The sequence below is a fragment of the Cyanistes caeruleus genome, chromosome 13 (genome assembly GCF_971803275.1).
Source record: "Cyanistes caeruleus chromosome 13, bCyaCae1.hap1.1, whole genome shotgun sequence".
In the NCBI taxonomy this organism is placed as follows: domain Eukaryota; kingdom Metazoa; phylum Chordata; class Aves; order Passeriformes; family Paridae; genus Cyanistes; species Cyanistes caeruleus.
Window position 1 is genome coordinate 20,005,385 of NC_141713.1, and position 26,613 is coordinate 20,031,997.

The following is a 26,613-nucleotide window of genomic DNA, read 5'->3' on the forward strand; positions in this document are numbered from 1 at the left end:
GCACAAATAGTCAAAAGATGGGGAGCTGGGCAGAAGGAGCAAGAGAGTGAGAGCATCTGCTCCATCCTGGATCACAGAGGTTCAGAATTACAAGGAGTGAATTTCTAGTCCACCCCTATTTAGACTGTTCTCTGAAGGTATTTCTTCCCCCCAAGGTTTAGGGAACCCTGACAGATCAGGCATTCACAGCACCTGCTAGAACGGAACAAGTGTGTGAATCTCCCCATGAGCTGGAGCAGGTTTAACACACAATGTGCTCACCCAGCAGGCCACTACACAGAGGCAGATCCTGCTCCATGGGGAAGCAGGACTGTGTGTGATGGAGCTGGTGGAATTTTACAGAAACTGAGGGATAAGCAGAGGTGAGCAAACGTGAAGAGGGACTCTCACAGCTAGGCAGACTAGAAATCCGCAGCAAAGCCACCCAAATAGGGCAAAAAAGAGCCACCAAGGCACATTTCACAGGAAAGCTCCTGTGTCCCGTATGAATCCAACACACTCGGGCTGGTGGGTCTACTCCAGCAGTGACCTGTGGCTCCTGACAGGTGAGAATCTGGGTGCAGATGCCAAAGGGACAGAAGTGTTACGAGGCTGGGGAGAGGTAAAAGGGGCAGGAGGCTTTTCAACTGGCTCAAAGCACAGTGTGGATGCTGTTTGTCCTCTCCCAGCGATGAGAGAGCCAGGTCAGTCACCCACCACACACCAACTCCCAACCCTGAGCTGCTGCCACTGCGGGAACAGTGCAGGCCGGGCCCTTCTGGCATCACCCCAGTGCACCTCCCTGCATGATGGAACCAGGACCTCTGACTCAGCCACTGAGTCACTGGCACCGTGTGGGTCATACAAACAGCTGCTCTGCACTGCCCCTGCCCTGGCACAGGAGCCATCCCTGAGGCATGTGCTCTACGCACCTCCTCTCTTCCCTCTCTCTGTCTCCTCTCCTTCTCCTTTTGGGCCGTCCTGGAAGCTGCACGCTTTGTTTGTGTTGTGCATTTCTCCAGCAGAGAGTGGTCTTCATGCAGGGACCAGGTTTCATCTTGAAGATGCTCCTTGGAAAAAAATACAGTCTATCTGTTCTGATTTTAAGAGCATAAAAATTACCCAATCTCATTAAAGACAGTGGGGAACTGACCATCTGACAAAACCTGAGCCCTGTGAACCCCTGCAAAGCAATAAGCAGCAACAGATCTGGATGAAGCACCATGATGCTCACTGCTGTTCAGCCAACAACCGTGCATTAAAGCATCATAAATACACAGAAACAGCCTCTGTCTCACGGAGCTCCAGCTGGCAGCACATCACCCCTCACAGCTCACTTCCCAACCATCACGCTCTCGCATTTAGCTTTGATACAAAACAAAATCACCCACTAGAATTCCAGCAGCCATCAGACATAGTCCAGTGTGGCTTTGCTACATGAAACAGCTCCTGCCCATGAAGGAATCTGTGCCCTGAGCCATGGATGTGACTGCACTGTAATTAACCACTGGAATTGCTACCAGAAAACCTGCCCTGTTTGGCTGCAGCCAACCACAACAGACAGGCACAATCAGCCCTGGCAGATTTTTTTCTTCATTTTTTTCTCCTTTATAAACCAGACCTTTCAACACCCATGTACTTTACAAGCAAATCCAATTCCTGTGGTGACACAAAGATCTCCATCCATTTCTAAAGCCTCCAGTGTCACCGGCTTTGCTGGAGCTGCCCAGACAGCTTCACCTTTAAAAAAAGTAGCACAAAACCAAAATAAAACATAAACACATCAAGTTCTACCACCAATCACCCTGGCTCTGTGGGAGCTCAGCAGTGCTCCCAAACATCTTGGCATCAGCACCCAGCCAGCCAGAGATCCTGCTCACTCTGTGTCTTTTCTGCTCAACAAAGCAGAATAAATCTGGCAGGGATGGAGCCAGCAACAACTCTGTGTCGTCCTGCCCCCATATCCCCAGTTTCCAGCCTGTGCAGGCTCATACCCAATACTCCCTCATCCCACTATGGCAGAAAAAGGTGCTGCTGGAAGGCAGGAGGTAATGTGGGAGGTGGCACAGGAGGTGGTGGGTGTTGGAGCTGTGATGGGGTTGACTGCTGAATTATTCTCACCCTAATTAGAGTCAACTATCCATTTCACAACTTCAGGTAAAAAGAACCACATTCTCAGCTGCACAGAGCTGAACAGGCAGAACAGGGACTGCAGAGATGAATTCCCAAATTTAGGGAATTCCCACATTTAGGGTGATTATTCCTGTTCTTCAAGCACCTGCAGGTGTTGGAGAGAAGCCTCTGGAGCAGGGCTGCAGTGGAGGCTCCTGTCACTCCTCAGCCCAACCACCCTGCATTCTTTAAGCACTCCCTGTTCAATTCCTCACACAGCAGCAGGCGAGAGCAGGGCATATCCTCCTGCAAGATCTCCTGCTGGCCATGTCCCAGCCCAGGTCTCCTGACACCAGCTGCCACTCTCTGGGCACATCATCCTGCAAAGAACTGCTGTCTCAGCAGTTTGAGGCCAAAGCTTGCTCCATAATCCTTTGTGGTTTAGCCTTTTTCTTGGTTAAATTAACTCAGTGACAGGAACACAACTGCTTTCACACACTCAGAATTGTGGAGAAGGTCTGAAACGGAGAGGATCTGGAGAACAGAAGCAGCAGCACTCCCAGAAAGTGCTTACTGGGGAGGTGTTGATTAGCAGCTCTCAGACAAGCTCAACTAAGCCCTTTGTGTGAGCCCAAGTCTAAAACACATTCATGCAAAAAAGCTGTTTAGGCTCAAGGCAAAGCAGGGACAGACAGGCTCCACATGAGCTGCAAAGGCAGAAATGCCTCAGGAAGGTGCAGTGACAGCAACTCTTAAAGATTCTCTGTTCTCTCAGTGCTGCCTGGTTCTGACTTTTGACAGAACATCCCATCCTTAACCCAATGATTACAGAGAAGCTTTATCCGCATTCTCCTCTCAAGGGCTCTAACACTGGGGGCAAGAGATAGAGATTTTATTACCATTTTTATTATGAAGTTATGATTACTCAGAGCCACGGGCCCGAGGCGCAGTGCTGAGGATTGGACCTGTTTGCACTCTGTGCAGTGCCCTAGAGGTGATGTTTGCTTCATCCTGCGTAGGGAACAACAAAGCACCTGGAAACATCAAAACAAGCAAAATGGCACAATTCACCTGCAGAGACAGGAGAGACCTGGCAAACCCAACGAGAGACATAGGTGTGAAACTGCCAACAGCCATAAACACCCCACTGGGTTTTGTCCTTGCTTTTCCTGTCTGCTTTTGCTTTATACAAGCTGTGTGTGGCTGCAGTGATCATCTGCAGTGATTCCCGTTGCTCTGGAATCCTGGAGCAGTCATGGAGAAGAGCTGATGAACTGCACCTCTTCCCTGGGCTCTTTCTGACAGCACCTTCACCAGCAGGATCACAAGCCTGAATGAGAAGCTCAGAAAAAAACAGCTGCTGCACGTGTTGATAAGTGGGTTTTTTATTTCAGACCCCAGGGCAGTCTGTAGCTTTCAGGTGAGCTGTGAGATGTGGCCAGCTCACAGAACCTGGAACCTTTTCCCAAAATTAAGTAATTTTTTTTATTGCATCCTGCTAAGTCATCCCTGACAAAGAGCTGTGGGTATTGCCCATCTCAATCCTTCTGTTACCTTGTGCCACAATGCACAAGGTAATCCTTTGCCATCTTCTACCCCAAACACTTTGCAGTCTTTAGGCAGATTATTTCAGTGTGATTTACAGAAACACGGAAATATTGAATCATCTACAGCTCAGGACTGATTATTCTCCAAAAAAGGTGACAGGAGCAGCTGCTACTGCTCTGTGAAGAGAGAACAATTTAGATGGTGGATCTAGGAGTAAGTTTGTAACAGCAAAGCCCAGGTATCCCCCAGAACCTGGTCAAGGAGGCTGCTTTCATCAGGGCAATAACAAAAACCGTGGCAAGAGGCAAAAATCTTTATTCCAGTTCTGAATTGGGAAAAAACCATCATGGCCACAACTCACCATTGGACAGTTCAGTAGGCACAAGGGAGGGGGCACCTGGCCCAGCCAGGCACAGACTGGGGACACGGTCCCAGAGGCACTTGGAGAGGAAGCTCAGCTTCAAAGTACAAGCACTAAACAGTTTGGCTCAAATTTTTAATATAAAAATTCACTAAAAAGGCTAAAATGTGACAAACCATTGAAAATACAGTGACAAACAATCGTCCTTACGCAGTAAAAACCGAAACAAACCCAAACTGGCAAGAAGCTTTGAAATGCATGCTTTCTTCTTTCTCCTGGTACATTGGACCATCAGCTACTTTAAACGTTCATCTAGAAAAATCCATGGCACCTTCACCTCGTAGTTCAGTGCAAGGGACTACTCTCGATGGACCAGCACAAATAAACCCAATAAAAAGAGGACTGCATACTGGAGGAGAGAGCAGAGGAGATACAGCAGTGCACACTGACATCTACAGCAGCAATTGTGCAGAGCACAGGGTTCTGCCCATGCTCTCACGAAGGAATTATAGCTGGGATGGAAAAAGCAGGCAGAAAATAGAAAAGATCTTACCTTAAATTTTGGATAATCATTCATTAAGATAGTGACTATTCCAATATAGGGCACAAATCTAGAAGAATAAAGGTTTTCTTAAAACAAACACTATTTCAGGGTGCAGAGGGAGAGCCACTCAAGCATCCCAAGGGCTGCAGTCAATGTGCTGGTGACTTCTTCCTCTCTGTGGCTGTGGGGCTGAATGACAACCAGCCCCAGTGTTTCAGCCTATGCCAGGTTCAGATTTCACTTGCCTGCAAACGCTGAGCCTTCCAGGACAAATCTGATGACAATTCTGATTAAGTCTAAGCCCACACTACCCTTACATACATCTGTGACCATCCAGCATCAACATCTCAGGATACAGCTCACAACTTGATGCCTTTGCTTAAGCCAGACTAAGAACTGAGCTCCCCACATCCTCAGGCAGGCTACAAAACCCAGCAGGGACAGCTCAGCACAAGGAGGGGGATTTACCAGATGGCTGTTGGGGACAGCAGTGTGAAAAGCCCCATCATTTTCAAACTCACCCTCTCGCTCGTCCTACGACGTCCTTCTTCTCCAGCCAGTGCTGCCCCTGTTTGTAGAGCCCTCTGTCATCCACAGCATTGTTGTCTCCCTTTGTCAGAAATTTGATGTCTCCATTTTGCCTGGTAAAGACAAGACAGCCAGGTAAGGCAGGGCAGAAACTTGTTGAAAGCTGTTCTACAGCAAGCATGGAGAGACCAACACAAGGGCACTAGAAGCAACCATGTCCTACAATTCCAGAAGGATAAAAGAGGGAAACTCTGCCAAATGCTGCAGGAAGCAGATGGTTTGGAAAAACAATGCCATGGGAAGAATGAATTCTGGCCCCAGCCAAGCTTTCCAGCAGAGTTTCAGAACAGAACCAGCACGACAAGCCATTTCTAGTGCAGGTGCAGCTACTGCCTCTTGGCTTTTCACCTATCTTGTGTTGATGCTCCTCTTGCTTGACACAAACATTGGATTCTTGTCTCCCTACTACCACACGAAAGGAGAGGTTGGGATTGAAGCACACAGCTCTACTCAGCAGCGGGCAGAAGCAAGCTGAATCTTACAACTGATTAGGGAAGGGGGACAGAAAAAAAAACAAATAATACCATGATGACACTGCATGAACTCACGATGTGCCTACATCTGGAATGCTCTGGGCAGTGCTGAGCCCCCCAGATCCTTTTCTGCAATGGAGAGAAGAACTGGCAAAGGTTGAGAAATGGTTAACAAGGTCTGGAACTACTTCCATACAAGAAACTACAGACCAGGACTCTTCAGCCTGGAAAAGACAAAACTGATGGGAGATATGACATAGTCCACCACAAATGACAGCAACAATCAAGTGAAAATAGCTTTTCACTGTCTCTTCCAATGCAAGAGGTACCAAAAGGAGCTCAGAAGTAATGGGTTAAAACCAGGCTGAGAAAGTGCTATGCAGAAACAGCCACAGCACAACCTAAACCATGTCTCTCTGCAAAGGTATTTTGGTTGGCAAAAAATTATACTGGCCCAAAAACTGACCCCATATGCCATGAAAAAGAAGAAATTAGGCTATTCATAAAGAACTAGGACTTTGTGCTTGAAATTGTAACCTGCAGAAAGCAGGGAAATTATCACTATATTCTGTCTCTAGTCTTTAATTAATCCTGAGATGAATTAATTAGCTTGCCAGAAACGGGATGGTGGTGCCGATGAATATTTGCTTTGACCAGGAAAAAGCTTTATAGATCTTTCCCAGCCATTCCTGTTCAGATGCTGGACAACAGCCCATGGCACTCCTCAGGGATTCACCACTGTCACCTTCCTGTGACACCTGCAGGCAGGTGCTGAGCAGGAGCATCCTCAGTGCTTAAATTCCAGTTCTCACAGAAATGACAGATGGAATGCAGAACAGGAAAGCAGGCAGTTCTTTGGAGCTCAGGGTGTTTTCATCATGCCTGAACACCAAAAGTTTCCTTGACAGGAGAAGCTCGGAAAGGAAAAAGGGAAACAAACCACCACTCTTTCTCCACAGCACATCCGGCTTGTCGTGTGGGAACAACAAACACTGGGAGCTTAGAGAAAAGATAAAGATCCCCAAAGGTGCAGACAATGTAGTTTAGCTCTGAAGAGTGATAGTGTAGGACTGCAGCACCTTATTGAGCAGGAAAGGCTCTGTCACGACGTGGTGTGAGAAGCCCACGGTGCACTTCTCTGCTGTCTGAAGTGAGTGAAGTCTGGTCTGGCTGTCCTGCTCCAAAACCACTAAGTAAATTCTGACTGCAGACACTGTGTTAGTAATAAAGAACTAATTCAATTTTGGGCTGAAACAAGAAGAAAAGGCCAGCAAGTAACAGACATTTGCTCACTGACACAATATTGATGTGAACTTGGGCCCAACTTGCACAGAACAGGGGAGAAGGAAAACTGTATTTCACATGAAAGAGTTCCCACAACACCACAAAAAATGCTCGTGCAGCATTAGGTGTCAAATTCAGCCTGTAAACTGACCTTAGTTTTATATCAGTGGTATCAGAGAACAAGTATCAAAGAACAGCATTTTGAAAAGTGACATTGTTCAAAGTTCTGGGTACAGAATAAACCTGAACAGCAAAGAATGTGCTTTGCCTACTGGGAGAAGCATCATTTCTTTTCCTCAGAGTCAGGATACCAGCTGTGTATTTATGTGCACAAGGCTGGTCATCCTTGAGTTGCACCAGACAACTGGTCTGCATATTCCAACAGCTTTGGGGAAGAGACCTTCTCCATCCCAGGGGAATCCTCAGATGTCACCTGGTACAGCTCAAGCTCATGCCAGAAAACATTTACTCAGCAGAAACAGATGCTGGGACCCCAACCAGCTACTGCCCCTCAGAGATGCCTTGAAGAATCAGGGATTCAGTTCAAGATTCAGTTTTCACTCAAACAACCCACACGGTTGACTCGCATTCCCACAGACTGGCCTGGAGAGGCCACAGTTCCATCCAGCAATACAGGAAAGCTTATGACTGCAGTGGAAGCCTTGGTTAGAAAACTAAGCCCTGTTCAGCCATGAAACCAATGCCTGTTCCATTCCTTCAGACACTCAGCCTCCCCAGTGCTGAGAGAGAACAGTACACAAAGACTCCCAGGGTAACAACACAACTTTCTAGAGAGATGAAAGGCCTTAAGTCTGCATGACAGCAGAGACCAGGACCATAGAGATAAGCTCTAAAATAATACACACTACACATAAAACACCCTTCTGCCACAGCTATGCCCCACAAACGAGACTCACTCCACACACAAATGCAGCCACGCTACAGCAGACAGCAAAGCAGCTCCGGACATAGAGGATGGCACAGGAGACAGTAAGTCGTGTCACCCTCCCAGTGCCTAAAGGGGCTCCAAGAGAGATGAAGAGGGACTTCAACAAGGGCTCTAAAGTAACAGGACAAAGGGGAATGGCTTCCCACTGCCAGGGATAGATGGGATATCTAGATGGGATAGATAGATAGATAAGGATTAAATTCTTCACTGTGAGGGTGGTGAGGCCCTGGCACAGGTGCCCAGGGAAGCTGCAACTGCCCCTGGATCCCTGGAAGTGCCCAAGGCCAGGCTGCACAGGGCTTGGAGCAACCTGGGATAGTGGAAGGTGTCCCTGCCCATGGCAGGGGTGGAATGAGACTGGCTTTAAGGTCCCTGCCAACCCTAACAATTCCATGATTTTACAGTTTCCATGACACAGAAGTGTCCAGAGCACTGGCACAGACTCTCAGTTTGTGCTTCTGCTGGATGATCTTTACAAGTAAACCAAGTAGCACAGATTTTGTCTGTCTGAAACTTCTGTGTTAATTCCTACAGCACCTGGTTATCCCTGATTGACATCCCAACCACTTGTTTACCCAAGCAGATGAAGAATACTAGTCAGGGAAACATCAGCAGTAGAACCCCCAGATTCTTAACATACTTCTCATGGATTTTCAGGACACGATGGACTATAGGAATTTCCCTTCCTTCTATCCTAAAGACGACTATTTCTCCCACTCTGATTGGATCTTCAATTCGGTTTGTGAGGAACAGGAGATCTCCTCTGTGGAAAGCAGGCTCCATACTCCCACTGAAAAAGAGGAGAGGAACAAATGAACAATATTTAAAGACTCAGTACCAGGTTTTAGAGTTCATGGCCCTTTAAGAAAAATCTCACAAGAACCTCATGAGAAAGAGAAGCTGTGGGTATCCCATTCCTGGAAGTGTTCAAGACCAGGCTGAAACCTTGACAAAGAGCTTCTGAGAAAACCACCTTGGAGCCTGGGAAACTGTGTAACCTCTGTTGCAAGTTTTCAATCATCACACCGCCAGCAGTTTGCATTTGTTGGGAAAAGAGCACTGCCAGTACCTGGTGTTACAAGTGCATCCAAAGGGAAAAACTATTTTAATATGCAAAAAGCTGATGACAAACACTGTATTTTGATTTCTGAGCTCACCATTGGCAGGTCAATGCTGGCAGCTCTGTAATGATGGGAAGCTTTTTTATTTAATTTAGTTTTTAGAGACAGATTATCCTCAGGAGCAAAGCACTGAAAGCATCAGGCTCTTCCATTCCTATCTGAAACAGACAAAGGGACTTGCCAAAAATTTATTACTGTGATTCATTGCTTTGTCTAATTATCTCATTTCAGACACCACGACTCAAGTCACTTTTCTTCTGTCTTGTAAATGGCAATTGTTACCAACTACTTATCCTTCCTAATTCCACATAAATAATGCAAAACAGAACAATGAACTTTAAGCAGCATGTGCATTTGTGTTTTATCTTCACAGAGCACAGCAGATGCAGTTCAGAACAGCAGATCACATTATCAAAGAAGGGATGTGACCTCACAGCCCCTGTCTTACTCACTGGGAGGAGCAGTAGGAAACATCTGCCTAGTACTTCACATCAGGAGGGAATTCTGGTAAGCAGCACTTGATCATGGCATTACAGCATTTCTACATCATGAACGCTGACACAGAAACACAAAGAAAAGGCCAATGTGGCCACGGAGCAGGTGCAGTATCCATGCCAACATCCAATGGCAGCCCAGGGAATTTGTCCCAGGCTGCAGGAAGATAGGAGTAACACTGGTGGTACCCACTGCAGGGGTAAGGACAATGTGTGACATCCAAAACATACAGTGACAGAGTGACAACTCTTTAGCTCTGAGCCACCTCTGTAATGGACAGTCATAGACTCATCAGAGCTGGGTTGGAAGGGACCTTACAGATCATCCCGTTCCACCCCCTGCCACAGGCAGGGACACCTGCTGTCCCAGGGTGCTCCAAGCCCTGTTCAACCTGGCCTGGAATGGGGAACCACAACTTCTCTGTGCCCGGGCCTCGATGGCCTCACAGGGAAGGATTTCTTCACTGACCCACCTAACCCTGTCCTCCGGCGGCAGGAAACGGGACACCCTTTTGTCCCGTCACTACGTGCCCGGGTATAAAGTCCCTCTCCCTCTTTTTTACTAGCCCTCTACCTGCCAGAGCGAGGTGAGACGTTCCTTCTACCCGCTGCCTCTTCCCTCGCCATTCCTTCGCCTGGATTCCTCAGGAGCTTTTCGCCCACTGGGGCTGCGGCAGGAGCCTCCGTCTGACCCATCCCTATGGGATCCCCCTCGGGGGCCCGGCGATTCCCCAGCCCGGTTAAACCCCCTGGGAATCACCCCGGGACTGACCTCAGCACCACCACGATGGGACTCTCGCTGCCCGTCACCACCATGAGCCCCTTCCAGATCATGAGGGCAGAGGACACGATCATGCCGAAGTTCAACACCTGGTAGTACAGCTGCGGAGGAACGGGGGCGGTCAGGCCCCGCCGCCAGCGCACGGCAAGGCGGACCGGCCCCGTCCGCCTGCTCGGCTTTCCCCCGCCGCCCCCCGCCGCCTCCCGGCCCCCCCGGGCACCTGCCGCTTGTTCATTCGCCGCACATCGTCCAGAAAGTCCAGGGACAGCATCGCCGCCACCGCCGCCGCCCGCACGGCCCCGCTTCCGCTTCCGGCCGCGTCACCGCCGCTTCCGGCCCGCGCGCGCAGCCGGGCAGCCCCCGTGAGGGGAGCGGGGCCGCGCCCGACGCCCCGCGTTAACAAAGCCCCTCCAAAACATCCCTCGGCCGAAACACCGCACCCAAACCATCCCCCTCGCACTCAACAGCTATGCGAACAACGCCCGATTCCATCCTTCCCTCTTCCCACCGCTCCCAGTCAGCCAACACCGGACACCTCACACCCCATTCAGCCAACAGCTCATCTGATCCACACCCCCATGCAGATCACCACCAGCCAACCCCCCATCCTGCCGACACCCCACAGCCAACCAACACCCCACAGCCAAGCTTGACTCATCCAACCAACACACCATCCAACATCCAGGCAGCTCCAAAGGGCCGCGTCCAAGCATCACGAGACCAGATGGTGATGAGCCCAAGCAAGGAGATAAATAGTTCTTAAATTATTTAAACATCATCAGAGTAAACAACAAGCAGAGTTCTGGCTCAACAGAATGAAAAAAAATAATGGTATAGAAGGTAATTGTATTACACAAAGCATGGGTGTGACAAGGAATGAGGGAGAAGAGAGTCAATGTGACTACATGGAAAGGAACATCTCCTAAAGGGTGGGTAATGCTGAGCTACAGCAGGAGAGGATTTACGGAGCTACTGATGGAGCACCAGCCCCTGCCGCGCTCTAGGACGATGGCTCCCACTGCTTCCAACACCTCTGGGAGCTGTGCTCTGCTCCTCTCCCCTCAAAATGAGCTGTCAGGGAGCCCTGGCACCGATATATCGGGAGCTCTGGAATAGTTTCACTCCAGTTGACCCCACTGGTGGGATGGGGGAAGTTATCCCTGTCTGGTGATGGTGCCAATTGGGCTCCCCACTGGGATGAGCCACTGAGCACCAGCCTGGCAGCACCCAGCCCAGGATGGCTTCCAGCAGTGCAACTCCACAGCCAAATGGCCCTCCTAAACACTGTACTCACCAAGGAGGACTGGGGCTACAAAACCCTCTCTCAAGGATTTTGTACCTTGACCTGATGACTCAGGTCCAAGACATTTCATTAAATTGCATTTTGGAAAAGAATGTTGTTATTTGGGTAACTGAAGAGTAATCAGCACAACTCAGAGCTCGAACCCATCCCACATAACGCAGATCCCAGATCGGCCACACAGTCCTGACAAGCATGTTTGGTTGAGCCAGCATTATGAGTTAAAATGAGTAACACAAAGGCAGGATGGGGAGAGAAAAAAGAAGCCATAAATAAAAGGAGAGAGGAAGATTGGGAAGGCAAGGCTGGGGCTCTGGGCAGAGGCTGAGGCGGTGCACACTCAAAGGAGGAGAGCTTATCTGAAGGAAACTGCAGCTGCAAAGTGCTCCTGGATCCTCAGGAGTTGGCCAAGCCCCACTGAGGATTCTGGCCCTGCTTTCCCTTTTCACCTCTCTGGGCTGGCAGAGAGTTAGTGCTTAGGATTCAATGGCAGGGTTGGTTTTGTTTTTTCTGTTTTAAACTGCCCTTACAAATAGGAGTTAATGGAAAGCAACGTTCATCCCAATAAATCAACAGAATATTTCAAAGATTTTCCCCATCCCCACCCTGTATTTTGAGTAGAAACCCCCCAGCAAAAACCCCCCAATCAACCAAAAGGGTTTTTTTTTTTTGCTTTTAAGTCTTAAGAGACTTTGAATGATTGTTCTGTGAGGTGCTGTTGGGGCCTTCTGCGCTGCATGTCTGATTGTGCTCACAAAGAGCTGAGTCACTTTTGCACTCTTTGCATTTGCTTTCCTCTTCCACTGTAGTGTTCAACTCGCCATTGTAGTCCTCATGTCCATTCTTACCCATCTCTGTTTGTAACTTCTGCCTTTCGTCTTCCTCCTCCTCCTCTTCTTCTTCCTCCTCGTCCTCCTCATCTTTGACTTTATGAACAATGAAGAGGTGCCTGTTCAGAGAGATGTGGGAGGTGTAGCACAGGCCACAGAACAAGCACTGGAAGGTGGAGCTGTCGGTCTTGTGCCGAGGTATGTGTTCCTGGAACTCAGTCCGGACGTCCGTCGCGAAGCCGCACTTCGCGCATTTCCAAGGCGCTTTCAGTTTTTTGGCTGGTGGCGCATCCAAACCCACGCTGCTCTCTGCCTGACCCAGCTCATCCACTGCCATCCTCTTTGGAGATTTTGCCTTTAAAAAATAAGATTAAAAAGTGACTTTATCATTTGAACCCACAGAAGAGTAAGTGCTAAAATCCACATGCATGTCTGAGGATGCCTGAGGGTGAAATCAAGCCTAGGGATTCCTGGGGCATTCCCTTCCCTAGCCATACCCAAACACCCCACCCACCACACAGGTTTTCAGCTGCTGTCCTGTGATGTGAGATGGGAACGCTGGGAGAGGCTGTCTGGGCAGAAACATGATGAGGAAATAGTTTAGAATCAAGGAGTCATGAAATGGTTTGGGTTGGAAGGGACTTAAAAGCTCATCCAGTTCCACCCCCTGCCATGGGCAGGGACCTTTCACTAGACCAGGGTGCTCCACACCCTGTCCAGCCAGGCCTTGGACACTTGCAGGGATGGGACAGCCCTGACCTCTCTGCGTAAAAATTGGGAGTGGGAACAACTTAGACTTCGGTGTGGGAAGGAGAAGCCCACAGAAGAGGGACAGCTGAAGGACACAGGGCTGGTCATTAACCCAGACAACACTTCTCAGACTGAACATTCTCCCCTCCACTCAGATTCTGTCTTACTGGCATCTCTCAGTAACTCATCCCCTCTATCTTAGAATCCTGCAGCTTCTTCTCCTGTGAGGATGACTCCCTTAAATATGTCCCTGCAGTGATATGCAAAATGTGTATTTTTAAAATAAATTGAGCAAAGAAGCCCAAGCAGCCAACCCTCCACTCCAAACCAATCCAAAACACAATCAGTAGAACAGTTACATTTGCTATACAAAATTACACATTCCTACTTAAGAAAAATGCAGTTCTCATAGGTAATGGATCTAGCAAGTATTTTAAAGCAAAAGATAAATATTTTATAACTAGCAGAAAAAATAAGGGAGAAAGAAGAAAAATGTCCCATGCTCATGAACGGGGCACCAGTGGAAAACAAGGGTAATAACAAACCTAAAATACAAAATAGACTGGATAAATGCCAGTAAAACACAGCGAGAAAATCTTGAGAAATGCAAGATGCAAATGCTTGTTGTCCTGGTGCGACTCAGCTGTGCTCACACTGCTGACCCTGACCCTACCAGAGGGAACCAAGCTGGATGGAAATGAGTAAGGGGAGGGTTTGACTGGCAAAAGGCCACAGCTTGACATAACACCCCAAATAAACAACTCCTCGCCAAGTACATTTAATTGTACATTTAATTTTCCATGAAAATAGGTGTCAGTTACTTCTGCTCTGTCTCTCTCTGGAGCTTTCACTTTGGCCATCTGGGATAAGTCTGGGTTTTTGATGCCGTGCATGAGGCTGATGTGGTTCTCCAGCATGAATGGATGAGGAAATGTCTGATTTTCATCTGTGCAGTACCTTGGAAATAAAAAAAGGAAGAAAATTTATTAGAGGAGATACTCTTTGTATTGTGTCAAGCCAAGAGGTGTCATTGGAGACAGACTCTGGTGAGTAATGTACCATTAGATTACCAAAATACCCAGCAAAACATTGTTTTAATAATATAACATTGCCCTGGGAGAAATCTAGAAGAGTTTGGAGTTTGCCACAGTGCTCATGAATGAGAGTAGGGCATGTCTTCTCCACAGTACTAAATAAATATAGGGACTATTGGGGGTCAGGCACCCTGTGACAAATGCCAAAGAGTATAAATGATCAGGATGGAAAATGTATGGGAGAACAACAAACACGGACTCTGAGATGAAAGAACTACAGAGATAGAGCTGGTGACTCTGTGACACCTAGGAGACCTGTGGCACAACCCAGTCCCAGCACTCCCAAGTACCAGGGAGAGCCAGCGTTACATCCACCAGACTGTACCACAATACAGTTAAAATTCTTACCAAACTGCTGAAATTCCAGCTTTTGTACCAACAATCTAGGCAGAAACACTCCTGAACATGTCACTCATATGTAACTCTTCATGTTTGAACCTGGGCAGGACTCCAGAGCCGCTACAGAGCTGGCTGACATCTCAAAAAGGAGCGGTGCAGGGGATGTGCCGTCTGTACTTCGCTCCTGGATGACAGAGATCTACTAGAATAAGTGCCAGACCTTGCAGACATAAAACCAGCCCCCCCTGACGTGCACAGAGGGCTCTGTTAGCAATTGAGAAAGCCAAAACTGAGTATCTGTGCTGTTCTGGTGCTTGCCAGCACAACATGGTGAAGGTCAATCAGCTATGGATCTGAGCGAGGACAAGTGACACCAGAGTCCCCTGAAGTGCCCTAACTGCATCTAAGATGAGGCAGCATGGGATTAAGGGCAGAGAGAAGCTAAGTGTCTCTGGGTAACAAAGACATCTTCTAAAAAGACAGGAAGATTCCTACTGATATAGAGGGAAATTAAGTAACAGTCAGCAATGATGTGAAAATGCAGATATGCTCATTGAATACTTCTGTGTTTTAACAGGATTTGCTCAGAGGATAAATCAATATTTAATGATGATGGAATTTTTCTTCTTCATGGAGGAAAGCTGAGAGGTTATTAAGTGGTATTTACCAAAAATAAACATGTTGAAAATCAAGTGTTTCAGACACTCTGTACTTAAGACTTGGAAAAGAAGAGTAAAATAACAATAACCAAGTGAATTATGAAAGAAAATACACAATAAATCACAGTATTTTGCAATTTTCCCTAATTTAGAATTCTTTTCATGTGAGCAGGGAAAGATGCTTGCCTAACGTGAATTACGCCAGTGACAGGCATGGCAGGAGGGTGTTCAAGTAAGTCCTCCATCACTGGTTTCTCCCTACAAATTTATCCAACGCCAGAGACCTAAGCAGTCCAGGGGGAGTGTCCTGGGGTGACTTTATGTTACTGGTATCCCCAATAGCCTGGTTTATATTATATATTAAGTTCTGCACCTTTAAGACTGGCTTTGAGAGCTAGGGAAGCTGAAACTGCCAGAGGCTGGTGGGAGTTCTTTCTCCTGGCCAATAACTAACCATTTCTGAGAACTGACAGTGTTTTTGACCATGGAAAAGTGAGATCAACCTGTGAACACCACCTTAAAACCTAAGCCCGGGAATTTCTTGCTCTCTTTGGTTTCTGGCTTCTGAAGAGGCAACAGGCTCTGGTTCAGCCTCCTTCTCCCCCCAAGGCTGGACAAGGCTGCGGGGTGTGGGGGTTGAGGGGAAGTGAGCCCAGGCTGGGTCAGGCCGGTTCCCCTGGCTTGGCTGCAGTTTCTGCCCCTGCTGAGTTCCACCAGAGACTGCCGAGTAAAGAGAGGCCATCACACAGCTCCAGCCACAGCTCCAGCTAATCCTGAGATCACAGAACCAGCCACAAGGCCTGGGCAAGATTTTAACCCTTTCATTATCCAGACGAAACTTGCAGATTAATCCTTTTTTTCCAGAGAGAGGGGAAGAGAGAGAGAGAGAGAGTGATCAACAGAGACACCATAAACTATCAAAGACAGTGAAGGAAAGAATTAAGCTTCAGCAGGGGAAGAAATTAAGGAGATACTTTAATAAGCTGAAATATTTTTCTGTTAAAGCTATAAAGATAGACAATAATGTTCTGAAAAAACTTCAATTCATGACAGAGTATTTTTTGGGGGAATAGGATATTTCGAAGTGTAGATTTAAGTGAACAGTGAAGTAGTTGTAATCCTATGAGATGCTGGAACAGAAAAAGAGAAGTGATGGTTGAAGATTGGTAGCCTTTAAGAAACAAAGAGAAAACTTCTGTTTACAGAGAGGCTCACAAAAACAGATTAAGAAAACTTTTGCCTTTGAATAACTCATCCTTAAAAATGACACCCCATCTTGACTCATTAACCCATAACACACCACAGAGTGATGTGAAATGGGAGAACCGATGGCAGAATTTCCAGGCAGCTGGCATCAGAGAAATAAAAAGCCATGAAGAAAATTGTTTTCTTGGGAAAAAACTCCATAGATTAGCAGAAGACTTCTTTTTCTCTACAAAGACTGATGAAAAAACTATAGCAAAATTGAGACTGCTTTAACCACCAAGTTCTTTGTCTCTCTATTGTCATGAGAACAAGAGAATAGTTAAGTAGTAGGGAGAAAAGGGTTTCTAGAAGTTTTATTCTGGTTTCTTATTCTTGTAATTTTTGTTAATAAACTTTCTCTGTTCCTTTGAAGTTTTAAACCTGTTTTGCTCTTGTTCTAATCCATATCTCACAGCAAAAAATAAGTAAGTTGTCTAGTGATTTTTTAGTTACTGCTTTAAAACCACGACATTTATTTAGTGCATTAGCTGAGAAACGGAATTGGCAAATCTAAACTACTACAAGGAGAAAGGGGGAATCCCAGCTGGGAATGTTAGAAAAGCCAGAGGAAGGTCACCTACAAGCAAGCAAGCTGGAGTCACAGAAACCATCAGTAATCACATCCATGGCAGATTTTATTAATGTTTCACATGGAAACCCAGGAGAAGAGGGTGACAAGAAGTTAAGGCATCACAACCCCTGAAGAGAGTAACAGGTCAGAGTGATACAAAATGCCAAACAGAAAGAAGGAAAAGAGACAACAGAACCAGAAAAAACAAGGTGCAGTGGACATGTGATGCCTTATAAAGCACTGAAACGTCTCAAGGAGGAATTTGGAGACTGGAGGGTGAGATTTTGGAGCAGTGCACTTCAAACTAAAAGGGATCAAATGGAAGACAGGACAAAAGACCTCAGATCCAAACCAAGAGCAGCTCTTGGGAGATGCTGGGACAGTATTTCAAGGAAGAGGTCTCATCTGCAGAGTGCTGTGACCTCAGTGAGTCTGCCACTACAATGATTGAAGAGTACAACTGCTGTCCAATTAAGACTTCATCAACAGAATTTGTGAAGGGGCAACTACAAGCTGGAGAATTAAATGCAACCACAGTTCCCCTGGGTTGCTAGCTGTGTTTTCTCTGCTGGCATGATCATTGCTCCCTGGGTGAACCAGTGGATTCACAGCTGTGTGTTGCTCTGAAAAGTAATAAGGTAATGCACAGCAGTCTGGCATATCCTAGGCTGTCAGGAATTTCCACACAGATTCCTCTTCCCAATAATATCTTCTGCTCATTTTGATCCTGAAACATTTAACTTTAAGACTGATGCAGAGAGAACAGATTTACACAGATCAGGTGAGTGTAACACCCAAGACCATCACCCACAAACTTAAAGCTGAATGAAACACAATAGGAGCCAACATTTCATCTCCTCCAGAGGTTCCAAGTCAGAGCAGTTAGAAGAAATGGAAAGTTTAGAAGTCCTGGATGAAAAAATGTCTCAGGAAATGTATTCGCAGTGGTAATGCCTAAGCTGTATCCATTTACTAAAAGCTGCTGTGGCTCACTAGATAGTCCAAAGACATACAGTACTTATGGATGCTAACTGTGAAGCAGGCAGCATTGTGCCTGTGGAAATTGCAGGCCACATAGCTTTCTCAGTCTTGCCTGAAAAACTGGCCTGGGAAATCAAGAGGAAGAATTAAAACAATCCTCAGAGACAGAAAACAGCCTTGCAGGTGCTGTTTGTCTGTTCCTTGTTTTCTAGCAAGAGAAGGTCGAGAAGTGGTGAGCCCCACTGATGATGGTGATGTGTTAGTTTACTAGCCAATAAGAGTTTCTTTTCTGTACTTTTCACATATCGGTCTATAAAAAAGACCTGAGGTAATAAACTGGAAGAAATTCTCCTGATCAACTCCCTAGAGAGTCTGTGTCGTTCTTCTCGCTGTTCTAATAGAACGACAAGTACTTTTAATCTTCAGATGAGGTTTTAGCAACTTGACTGCAGTAAAGTGACAATACACATCAGAAATGCTTGCATTAAACCAAAATTTTAGATCAATTAGAAAAACCCCCCAACCTACATCTCTGCAAACCTCTTTACCAAGCCAAATGTGCTTTAACCTTCTTTCAAAAGATGTCTCAGAATGAGACAGGAAGGAATTTTGCACGGTCATTCAGCATACAACTTTCTCTGCAGCAGTTACAGAGGCAGATACATAAGCACTGGGCTTTGTCCTGAACTGAGATTCTATCCACAGTTAAAATATGTTGCCCAGCAATGATTTTCATTCACCACTGACTTCTAAAACTTGTCTGAGATCTCCAGATCTATTTTCCAGCTTTGAGGTGTGACTTCCCATGCAATTCCAGCAAGATAATTCTCCACTGCTCTGCAGTCTGTGCAGTCAGTTCTGCCTTTCTAAAGCAGTGGCAAGATCTGGTCCATTATTAGGATTTTATACCTTTTGCACCCAAGGAGAGGGTGCAAGAGTGATGCATAACCACACCAACCACAAATCAGTGAAAGACTGGCCCAATATTTTATTGGCTGTTTCACAACAATGCAAAACGTACATCCCATTTACCATCTGCAGATATCAAATCACACCTCCCCTGACATTTCCATAAGACATTCACTGCACAGTCAAAAGCAAGGTCTTATTTTAGCCGCTAAGTCTCTTCCGTTTAACACATTCTGCTCCTCACTTCCCTTCAGTAACTTACAGTCTAGAGTAGACAGGAGCAGCAGACATCATTTATCACAACTTCCAAACTTGAAGGATTAGACTGCTGCTGAAAACCAGTTTGCCAAGCGGCATTGAGTACGTACCAGCAGGTGTAGACTTTCTTTGCTGTGTCGTGGTTATTGCGGATGTGTCTGCGCAGGCTGTTGGAGGCATTGAATGAGCGCTCGCACTGGCGACAAGGGAATCTCTTCATGGACTGGCAGGAAAACAGAAACAGCTTTGAACAGCAGGGACATGGAAGGCACTGACTGGATTCTAATTCCTGTGCTCTTCACCTGGACATTACCTCTCAGATGCAAGAAAATCCCCTAGATAATATGTAATTCTACTGCTAGAGATCACTGAGATTTTGAGATCCCACTTAGATTCAGCCCAACAGCTGGGCAATACCAGCACTGATCTTATAAAACCAGGACTACTTAAAGCACATGTTTGATTTTATTGATGCTTTTATTAGGAATTACATATATGATTCTCCCATGCCAAATTCACTGAGTGGAAGGTCCCTTTGGCCCCACAAGGCAGCAGGACCCCAGTTAAGTACAACTCCACTTACTCTTCCTGCTCCTCATAATTCAGCAGAAGAAAAGGGCAAAATGCTAAAAAGCATCACACGGGCCCTTCTGTTATCAATGTATATCCACATCCCCCTAAGTCCATCCTGTAACCAGCCTCCTCCAAAATTTTCCTACTGCCCTTTATATATCCTGCATGCACATTCCAGTTAAGACTTGTTTAATGAATACATGTATGTATTAAACTGAAATATTTGGCCAATTTCCTACTTCTGTGACATTCAAATGGGAAAATCCAGCACTCAGCCTGCCCTCATCTTCTTCTCTTGAAGTGAGGACATCATCAAGTGGGACAACCCAGCCCTACCCAAATCAAGCTAGGAGGACTCAAACGCCATGATCTAGGTCCCCATTCATGGCTGGGTGACTCAGGATTTCAAACAAGAAGTCCTGATGCCAAAGTACTGAGAAATCTGGTGGCACACAGCATCTTGGCCCATGTTCTGCCAGAGACAAGGATTAGTTTGACAAAAGTAGGTCATGGCAACACAAGGCTTGAGCTGGATGAAACACACGAAAAATTGAGATTTGAGCTCTTGTAATGACAGCCCTGCAAAGGGGCCTGGAATGCAGGAGACTGGTGTTCTTCCCCAGTTTGCTAGCTCAAGTATTTCATCCAAGTCCTTACCCTTCCATGATTTCTCTTCATGTGGGACACATAGGTTTCCCGATCAGGGATCCACTGCGAACATTCCTTGCAAGTCCAACCAGTTCTTCTCAGTCTGGACTTGGATTCGGGATTATGTCCTTCCACCCTCATGTCTTTCCTCGTCAGAGGAGAGGGGGAAGTCCCGTTGGCTACCAAAAGCTCCTTTGGTGAGGTATGAACCTGGTTCCTTGAAGCCTTTTCAGACTTCTGCCGAAAGTTTGTGAGCTCTTCAGGGTTATGGGGGACTCCATGAACACCCTGTGTAACAGTAATAATGGAAACGCATGTAATGTTTACATGTAATTCATATTTCACACACACTAACCTTTAGTCATAAATAAATACCATTTGCTATTTAAATACATAATTTAAATCCACACTGGACAAACAATGTGTTTTTGTCTGGCTCCTGTATGTTTTCCCATTTCTCTTAGAAGCTGATGAAGCGCTTTTCTCGACAAGAAATCTTCCCAAGAGACATGGAGCTTCTATTTCTGCTTCCTGCATGACAACAGCCGCTCCTTGGTGCTGCCTGTTTAGCATTTTGGATGAGCCCTGGGAACTCTGGTTGAACAAGGAAGATGTAATGGAAGAGAAATTTCAATTGTCATTATTTCAAGAGCCCAAGCTCTAAAAATACAGAGCTTTGGTAAGCTCTGAATGAAATGTTTGCTGGTATCCTGGGGGCTCCAAAGCTGCTTCCTCTTTGCTCAAGGACAGCAAGAGAACTTTCTCTATTTCCTTCAATCCTACTTCATTTATTGATATTTACATTTTTCACCGTTCAAAACTTTGTTCCTGACGTATAAGATGAAGCATAAAGCCAAGAACCAGCCTTATAAGGAATATGGCTCTAGGCTCTTTGGTTATTCAACAGGTCAAAATCCAAAAGTCCCCACTAAAGTTTTTTTAACAAAGAAAATCAAACATAAGGAAAATAATCTAAAAATGAAGAGCTGTGGGAAAGCAAAAGCAAGTAAAACAGCAACATACCAAAGAAACCTCAAGAAACTCCCCCAGGAACAAGTTCATCCACACAAAAGGCTAATTTAGAAAGGTTTAGTTGTGCACAGTAATTAATAATGGGTAAAGTTTCAACACATGAAAACCCCAGGCATTTGGAAGTCTTTCTGTGGGTCAGACACCAGACAAACCTCCAAACGCAAGGTCTCAGCTGAGAAGTCTTGTGTGATTTGCACCTGGCCCAGCTGATGACCACAGAAGCCATGGCACTGCCAGCTTCTCAAGAACACAGACACATCACCTTTCTCCCCATCTGGAAATCTCTGGAGTGTTTCAGTGCTCATTGCTCCACTGTTACACCACTGGGGTAAAACAAATGAGGAACATGCAAAAATGAAGTGATTTCTGCAGAATCAATACCAGGAAGCAGAGCTAACTCCTGCTCTGCGACACTCTAAACCTGAGGAAGATGAGGAGACACATAGATCTTTTATTTTGCATGTAAGCACACACTAGATAGCACTTCCTAAAAACTCTACTGCATGAAGCTGATCTCACAGGAGATGGGGGAGTGCAATTACTAATCTGCCACAGCCAAAAAGCCTTCAATTACCTCAGAGGTTAAAAGACAAGGTTTTGCGGTGAAGATGTCAGGGTTTGATGTACAAACTGCTGCAGGTGAAATCTGACAATGAACCACAAGGTATCTCAGCTCCAGTTTTTTAGCACTGGGGATGAATACCTCTTTGAAGGTCCTAGCCTCAATCTCAGCTCTATTTTCCTAGCTGTAATGCACCAAGATTAGCAATCATCAACTTCACAGGAGGGCTTCAAACTGTAATTCATTACTGCACTCAAAGCACTTCCAGATTTGCAAATTAAAGACATGGGGGAGAGAGCAAAGAAGGAGCTTTGAATGAGTTTTGCTTTTGGGAATGAGCTAACAAATCTTCTGGTTTTCTCAGTGTTAGTATAAACAAAAGTAAATGAGTGTTTCTCAGTGTTAGTAAAAACAAAGTCACTGACTAAAAAAAAACAAAAAACAACCCTTTTTTTTTCTTCTTATCAAAGAGAAAGAAGATTGCAAGCACTTTCTTCAGAATGCCACTGAGAAATCTGAGAGGATTTTTGTGGAGTGTTGTTAGACAATGAACATAAAAACATCCTGGGTAAGTTAACAGAAAAATTCAGCCCTTTTACATTTATGGGATAATCAGACCTGTAAGGCTGGTGCCTCCAGGACAATCACTTCTGCCTCTCTCAGTCCCCTCTTGCAGCCTGGTGTGATTCAGAGCAGCAGGGAATCAGGATGTTAAATGTCATGTAACCTCCCTCTGAGGCTGCTGCCAAGGGGCCAAAGCTCTACAGGTGAGCACCCAAAACAGCAGATTCAGCCCTCACTATATAAATTCAGTAACACTGTGGGCAGAGAATAATTGTTCCTGTCTCCCAACCAAAGAAAAAGCTGCCACATTAATTTAATTACTTTCTTGAAGAGGCTGGGGACTCCCCATTCCTGGAAGTGTTCAAAGGCACACTGGACAGTGCCCAGAGCAACCTGGAGTGGTGGAAGGTGTCCCTGCAGGGGATAGAATGAGATGGGCTTTAAGGTCCCTTCCAACCCAAACCAGTCTGTGATTCTGTGGTTCTCTGAAAACTGAAGAGTTAAAAATCATATTTACCTGTAAAAGCAAGTTTTTGTCATACAGCTAAAATGTGTCTAGATGAGAGGAACTGCCTGCATTAAGACCAACTAACACAAACCACTCCACTGACATTTCCAGATCCTGTAAATCACTCTAGTCTGCATCTTCCACTAAGATATTCCTCAAGAATCTTCCACTTCTTGAACCACCTGCCGCACATGGTTGATGTACATTCTCTGTGAACTCAAAAAATAAGATCTTGCACCAGTGAGGGAGAGAGTTACCTACCTTAACATGCTGCATTAGCTGCTGCTTCTGCATGTACACCAGCTGACACTGTGGGCACTTAAACACTCCCACTAACAGCTTGCTGGTGTTCTGCTGGAAGTGCTCTTGGAGCAGCTTCTTCTTGTTAAAGACCATCTCACAAGAGCATTTGTAGATCACCCTTAAAGAATTAAATAAAGTAAATTCAGTCTCTCTACCTCAAGAAGACAATGTAAAAAGTTATCTCAGCAGCTTCAGAAAGGGATGGACTTCTGAGGAGGGCTGTGCTCTCCATGTATTGTCAACACACACCCACGTGGGCAACTGAACCAGTAACTCAACTGGGAAGAACATCAAAATGCCTCAGGCACATACCACAGCTTGCTAAAAATAAGTTTACTTCTATGCATATGCATAACTCTGTGTGTCTGAGCACAGACAGATGGGAGCAAACACAAAGCATACCAGCCAGCTACACACTGCTTTCAATCCCACCTTTCCACAGTCCCTTAAAGCACAGATTTCTGGCACTAGCTCAAGCCTTGGAGGGAAAAACTACAGAGTGGAAAAATCATGAGGCTTCTCTCTGGTGATTTTTGGGGGCAACACTGCCTGGGATAACTCTTCTCTTCCCTTTGAGTGCCAGATGAAGCAGTTGCCCTTGAGCCAGCTACCAAGAGGTGCCACTGTGGGTCCTGCTGGACAAAGAGGTGACAATTAAGTTCCTTTTATGGATGTTTATCGCTTGCCTGACCAAAGTCCTCTTCTCCTACCCAGAAGACTGTTTGTACCAAGGCATGCTCTGGTTTGGAACTGACCCCTGCTGGCAGACAAAGCAGGAGATCATCTTATACAAGGACAGAATCTAAAAACAGAAAAAAAATCTGTGCGGGAAAGGGGGAATCCTGGAGCCATCCAGTGAAGGAAAAAACGAGACAAAGCCAAAACACTTACTGAGTAGTCTTGTGAGGCTCTGCTGGGTGCTGGTGGGCCACGTGAGCCATGGTGCTGTTGGCAGACTTGAAGGCCTTTGGGCAAAAAGAACACTTGTGGAAGACTTCGCAGTGTTTCTCGTGGATGTGCACTTTGAGCATGGCAAGGGTCATGAAGACAACTCCACAATGGATGCACCTGGGGGAGGCAAAACAAAAGAGCTGAGTTACAGCCACAGCACCACTTCCATCACACCCATGGAACAGCACAGATGGAAGGATTAGGCTGTGGTGAGTCCTTGATTCAAGCAGTTCAATCTCTTCCATATTAATGTAGAAGAGTCAAGAAGGAATATGACGCAGGAATTCTGGGCAGAACTCACAGCTAAATGGTAGCAACAAACAAACAAGATCTATAAAATAAACCTTCAGAGACTAAAACAACTCAAAAAAGAATAATGATGTAGCTCAACAGAATGCCAGCCCTGTACCTGTCCAAACCAATTCCAGCTGTCTGGGTGCTTAGGGAAGAGAGAGGGAGAAGTAGAAAAGCATTCTTCTCAGCAGCTGAAAGCAAGGCCAAGAGGAGAGCAGGGCCACCCCACTGTTCTCAGCCTGCCTCTTCTCCAGACACACACCTGTGACAGGTCTTGCCTAATATTCCCCCAAGATGGCAACAACCAGCAGCCTTACTTCATTTATCTTTAACACTCCTCCCCAGATCTGCCTGCTGCACTCTGAGATGCCACGCTCCAACTTACAAGGGCACGTGAGGATGCAGCCACCTGTCCTCACCTGCCTGGAGCGCAGCAGCCGCAGGGTTTGCCATCCCATAGGTGCACCTCTGCTGAGCTGGGACCACAACAGCCTCTCCCAAAAGACAATTCCTGTCATTCCATCAAAATGACACCAGTGGAAGTTTGCTTAAGCCAGCACTGCATGTACAGATGTTAGAGCAGGGGAGCCCAGCCTGGTAAGGCAAGGGCCATTGTATTGGTGGGATGTGAGAGCTGCACAAGGGATAACCTCCTCACCTTATAAACAGCTTCTCCCTTCACTTCCCTCCTTTTCCTGATGGCTGTGTCTGCCCCCAGCACTGCTTGAGGCCATGTGCTCAGCACAGCCACGGCACTGCTGGCACAGATGGACCCCAGCTATCGTGCACTGGAACAACTCCAAGCCCGTATCAAAAACAAACAAGCTGCTGGAATATCCTTCCCTCCAAACCAGCCTCCCAACAGCGTTTAGGAAACAAGCCCAAGCTTTGAAGTTGCACTTCAAAAGATCATTAGGCAGAAGTCAGCCTGAAGGAGCCAAACCCTCTCCACCACACTTTTAAGAAAACACAGAATTGATGTTGTCTTAAAGAAAAGAGAGAGAAGCAGTGACAGAAGCTGGTGTCACCTCTGGGGAAGCATGAAGACATTCTGTTGGGGGAGTTCTGCCTTCAAGCCTGATCCTCAACCACGTGAGACAGGGGGAGAGAGACTTTCTAGTACAATAACACCAGAAACCACATTATTATGGAAGAATAAATTTCCAAAGTTTAAATGGAAGAACAAATACTAATCCTGGCAGTAAGCAACAGCTGGAACATCCATGAATATCCAACGGGCTTCCTCCACAAATACTCCCTGGACTGAAAAGAGATGGTTCTCCCTGATGTTTGATTTTGGGAACTACTTCATTAAGAATAAGGAATGACACAAGCACTTACTCAGGGTCAAATGATCACAGGATAATTTAATTTACAGGAAATGGAAGTCTAAACAACAGCCACATTGTAATTAAGAACCCCAGTGCCAGAAGGACAAGGTCTGATAAACTAATTAGCTGAACAAAGTGGATGGAGGATGTCAAGGGGCTTGTCATGTAATTCCTGCAAATTGCAAATCCTGCTATCATCCCCAGCAGCTTTGGATCCCTCAGGGCAAGAAGGGCTGGCTAGAAGTCTGTGAGGGGAGATAACAGCTACAAGATGTTGTCTTAACCCTCGGAACGCTTCCTACACCATCACCTTCCAGCCCTTCAACTCTCTAAATGGGCACCAAGCAGGAAAATGAGTCCCAAATTGGTGTGGACAGCTGGAAGGGGCTTGGAAAAAGCAGGGAAGGTGACATTTAGAGCCAAGAAGAAAGGAGAATTAAGGACAATCTTGTTGAGTTTCATTTTTAACTGTAGAAGACCATTCTCATTTTCAGTGCAATCACTAGCTATGACTCAATTCCAAATAAAACAACCATACCTCAAATTTAAGTTAAAGCATAGAGGTACAAGCAGAAAAGGAGACAGAATAAGGACTTACCACAAAACCAAAACCAAACCTGTGCTCCAGAAATTCAAGAAAAACAGGGACATAAAGAGAATCGGTGAAAGTCAAGCTG

At 46.1% G+C, this 26,613-nt stretch overlaps 2 protein-coding genes across 12 annotated transcripts in view; both read right to left on the bottom strand.

The window, feature by feature from the left end:
- Positions 1-3,937: 3,937 nt before the first annotated feature.
- SEC11A (SEC11 homolog A, signal peptidase complex subunit) lies at positions 3,938-10,579 on the bottom strand. 3 transcript variants are annotated; one of them, XM_086848576.1, is made up of 6 exons: positions 10,455-10,579; positions 10,226-10,335; positions 8,479-8,628; positions 5,066-5,185; positions 4,554-4,611; positions 4,122-4,409 (listed from the first exon to the last, which is right to left on the bottom strand). In XM_086848576.1, the coding sequence occupies exons 1-6, from the start codon at positions 10,503-10,505 to the stop codon at positions 4,359-4,361; spliced, it is 540 nt and encodes a 179-aa protein (XP_086704702.1). In that variant the 5' UTR covers positions 10,506-10,579; the 3' UTR covers positions 4,122-4,358. The 3 variants fall into 3 exon arrangements, with proteins under 3 accessions (XP_086704703.1, XP_086704702.1, XP_086704701.1); XM_086848577.1 differs by lacking the exon at positions 8,479-8,628 and having other exon boundaries at positions 3,938-4,409; positions 10,455-10,563; XM_086848575.1 differs by having other exon boundaries at positions 4,122-4,611; positions 10,455-10,563.
- A 396-nt stretch (positions 10,580-10,975) lies between these two features.
- ZNF592 (zinc finger protein 592) overlaps positions 10,976-26,613 on the bottom strand; it is a 37,268-nt gene continuing 21,630 nt past the window's right edge. For 5 of the 9 annotated variants that reach the window (XM_023934374.2, XM_086848566.1, XM_086848564.1 and 2 more), the window contains exons 4-9: positions 24,252-24,428; positions 23,319-23,478; positions 20,401-20,679; positions 19,281-19,393; positions 13,903-14,071; positions 10,976-12,719 (exon numbers count right to left, since the gene is read on the bottom strand). In XM_023934374.2, coding sequence (XP_023790142.1) covers positions 12,210-12,719; positions 13,903-14,071; positions 19,281-19,393; positions 20,401-20,679; positions 23,319-23,478; positions 24,252-24,428 — 1,408 coding nt within the window. In that variant the 3' untranslated portion in view covers positions 10,976-12,209. The remainder of the gene's footprint in view (positions 12,720-13,902; positions 14,072-19,280; positions 19,394-20,400; positions 20,680-23,318; positions 23,479-24,251; positions 24,429-26,613) is intronic. The other 4 variants (XM_023934375.2, XM_086848569.1, XM_086848568.1 and 1 more) reach the window with 1 other exon arrangement.

Bases quoted from the DNA above. Each gene is read 5' to 3' on its own strand.
- SEC11A (XM_086848575.1), bottom strand. From the start codon at position 10,505: ATGCTGTCCCTGGACTTTCTGGACGATGTGCGGCGAATGAACAAGCGG. The intron at 5,186-8,478 runs GTATGTTAAGAA...TGTCTTTACCAG, and splicing joins GTCCTGAAAATCCATGAGAA to GCAAAATGGAGACATCAAAT. The intron at 4,612-5,065 runs GTGAGTTTGAAA...TTATTCTTCTAG, and splicing joins GTCGTAGGACGAGCGAGAGG to ATTTGTGCCCTATATTGGAA.